General features: G+C 40.5%; 1 protein-coding gene across 1 annotated transcript in view; it reads left to right on the top strand.

Annotated features, from left to right (window-relative positions):
- The window catches only part of VEGFC (vascular endothelial growth factor C), a 59,664-nt gene that overhangs the window by 10,485 nt on the left and 46,321 nt on the right, over positions 1–2,858 (top strand). The window contains exon 2 of the mRNA XM_006772711.2: positions 1,980–2,193. Coding sequence (XP_006772774.1) covers positions 1,980–2,193 — 214 coding nt within the window. The remainder of the gene's footprint in view (positions 1–1,979; positions 2,194–2,858) is intronic.

Raw genomic sequence — 2,858 nt, 5'->3', positions numbered from 1 at the left:
AAGAGAACCCAGGGACCCACCAAGCACACAGGGCCATGCGTGCAAGGGCGAGGCAAGCAGACAGAGAGAGGCCAGCCCTCTGTGACATGGCCCTTTAGGGCCACAGATACTTCCATGCACTTCAATAAGGCTTTTCTTCAGCAGCAGTCCCTTTTGATTCTGAAACATTTTTGATTCTTGCATTTTTTATTCTTGTCATATTTGAGATTTCCTGAGACACGTGTTTCATAAACATTTAACTAGGAAACTGTGTGATGGTATGTTGTCAGCTTCCTTGAAGCTAAGAGCTTTTCTCCACCCCCATCCTCCATGTAGTCAATGGAATGAAATGTAGTATAGCTGTATGGTATATCAAGAATCATCACATATATTCCAGAAGGTAATGGAGAAATACCAATATGCTCATAATGTAATATTTTATTATGCTCAATTCACACAATAAAGGGAGAAAGGGAAACCCCAAAATTCATAGCCAATTTTATTATGTTGTTGGAAGGGACACATTTCATACTCCACTGCTGAGGAGGCTCTGTATTGAATAGGAAACCTACATTAGATTATGTTTCTCAAAATGTTGTATAAAGATTACCTACATCAGAATATCTTGGATAATTAAAAACAGTGGTGAAAAGTCTTTCAATTAGATAATATGTTGATATTTTAAAGCAAATTTCTTAATGTTCTTCTTCAAAAATTAGAAAGACAAAACTATTACTAGTTAGAATGTAGTTTCTTCATCCAAGATGTGCGACTGGGGGATGTGGGAGGCAGTTACCTGCATTGTTAACAGATGCGATGCCCAGTGTCCGAAGTATTCTATACCTAGACGCTAAAACTGGAATAATCAAGGCAATATAAAATAAACATTTCATGTTGTATTTCACTTTGTAGACAAAGTTAATGTACCAGTTTCCATAATTTCAAAGTATAATTTAGAAAAAAAAATGTATTTTTACATTAACTATTTGGTTGTACTATAGAATACTCCACTTAATTGGATGTACTAATGTAGACAGTTACCTATCTATAAGCAGAATTAATGCTTTCTGGTCTCTTCCGTGTCTTTTTCATGCCAGACTAAATCTCAATGATTAATTTTTTAACAGATGCGATGCCCAGTGTCCGAAGTATTCTATACCTAGACGCTAAAACTGGAATAATCAAGGCAATATAAAATAAACATTTCATGTTGTATTTCACTTTGCAGACAAAGTTAATGTACCAGTTTCCATAATTTCAAAGTATAATTTAGAAAAAAATGTATTTTTACATTAACTATTTGGTTGTACTATAGAATACTCCACTTAATTGGATGTACTAATGTAGACAGTTACCTATCTATAAGCAGAATTAATGCTTTCTGGTCTCTTCCGTGTCTTTTTCATGCCAGACTAAATCTCAATGATTAATTTTTTTGAAATACTGGCGCGTCGGCCAATATGTAAACCTTACTGTGATGATGATGTCGAAATCCCATCCTACATGTGATTATTGATGCTAAAAGGGCTTCTGTAAGACTGATTTCAAGCGTCCTGCTTAATTGCATTTTATCGGGGCCGATAATTAAAAATGAAGCAAAGCATGAGAGAGGATTTCAGTTTAATTTGATTTATGTTGGAAGTGAACACGACCTTGACTGAATTTCCAAACTTTTGAGTTACCCATTTATGTAAAAGAACTGTCAGTAAAACCAGCTCCTGCAGAGATTATTTTAAACATTATCCCACACGCCTTTTGTCGGAAAACCCCAGTATATATTTTATATTTTCACAGGGAGATGTAACTTCATGTTTATGGTGCTATTGATGCAAATGAAAAGGATGACTATGTTACCAGGGAAAGTTGTCTCCTCCAGGGGCCAGGCATCCCATTGGAATGTGGATCCAGCCTGCATGCTGTGAAACCCACAGGTTTCCAGTGCGTCCGTTTCCACAGCCCTCACTCCGATGGGCGACTGATCGTGTGTGTTTCCCCGACAGGCCTACGCGGGCACAGACCTGGAGGAGCAGCTGCGGGCGGTGTCCAGCGTGGACGAGCTCATGAGTGTGCTGTACCCGGAATACTGGAAAATGTACAAGTGCCAGCTACGGAAGGGAGGCTGGCAGCAAAGCCCAGGCCAGCCCGGCGGCGATCCGAGGACAGAAGACACTGTAAAATTTGCCGCCGCGCATTATAACGCGGAGATCTTGAAAAGTAAGTACGGGGAAGAAGAGACACAAGAGGGTCCCATAGCAACACGGGAGGGTGGCCAGCCTGTGCCTTGAATTGTAGCACCGGGACCGCCGAATGTTTTTAGGGCCAAGAGTAAAGGCAGTTTTCCAAAGGCACGTTTTTAGGACTTCACTGTGAGTGCTGAGGCTGATTTCTTGAAATAGAGGAGAGTGTATGCCTACCACACACTTGAATTTTTAAATATTAGGTGATATCTCATTGCAGAATCTTAAAACATAAGGATATTTTACACAGCCTGTGAGTGTAACCACGCAAACATTCTGTAGCTTACAAAATCATTGCACACGCATTTTCTTTCTGGTTTGGAGTTAGAAGTGTTTGATTCCTAACTCATTCCAGCTCACCTTGTCAAGTGCCACTTGTTGGCCTGTGGTCTCACGGTCACTGGCTTCAGAGAGGGACTTCGCGGAAGCCCCCGAGGGGCCCCGCAGAGAGAGTCACCAAAATCACCATGCTGCACAGCAGGGCGTAGTGTCAATGGGGGCATTGCTTTTCACAAGTAGTTCCCTTCAGTTACTGGATATTAATTCCTGTAAAGGTTTGAGATTGCAAAGCATTTTCAGAACAAACCCAACCAAACAAAATGGCTTCATGGTTGAGTCATGAATCGTGTATGTACTCTTTCC

This window comes from Myotis davidii, unplaced genomic scaffold, assembly GCF_000327345.1.
Source record: "Myotis davidii unplaced genomic scaffold, ASM32734v1 scaffold184, whole genome shotgun sequence".
In the NCBI taxonomy this organism is placed as follows: domain Eukaryota; kingdom Metazoa; phylum Chordata; class Mammalia; order Chiroptera; family Vespertilionidae; genus Myotis; species Myotis davidii.
This window is presented reverse-complemented; position numbering and strand designations above follow the sequence as displayed.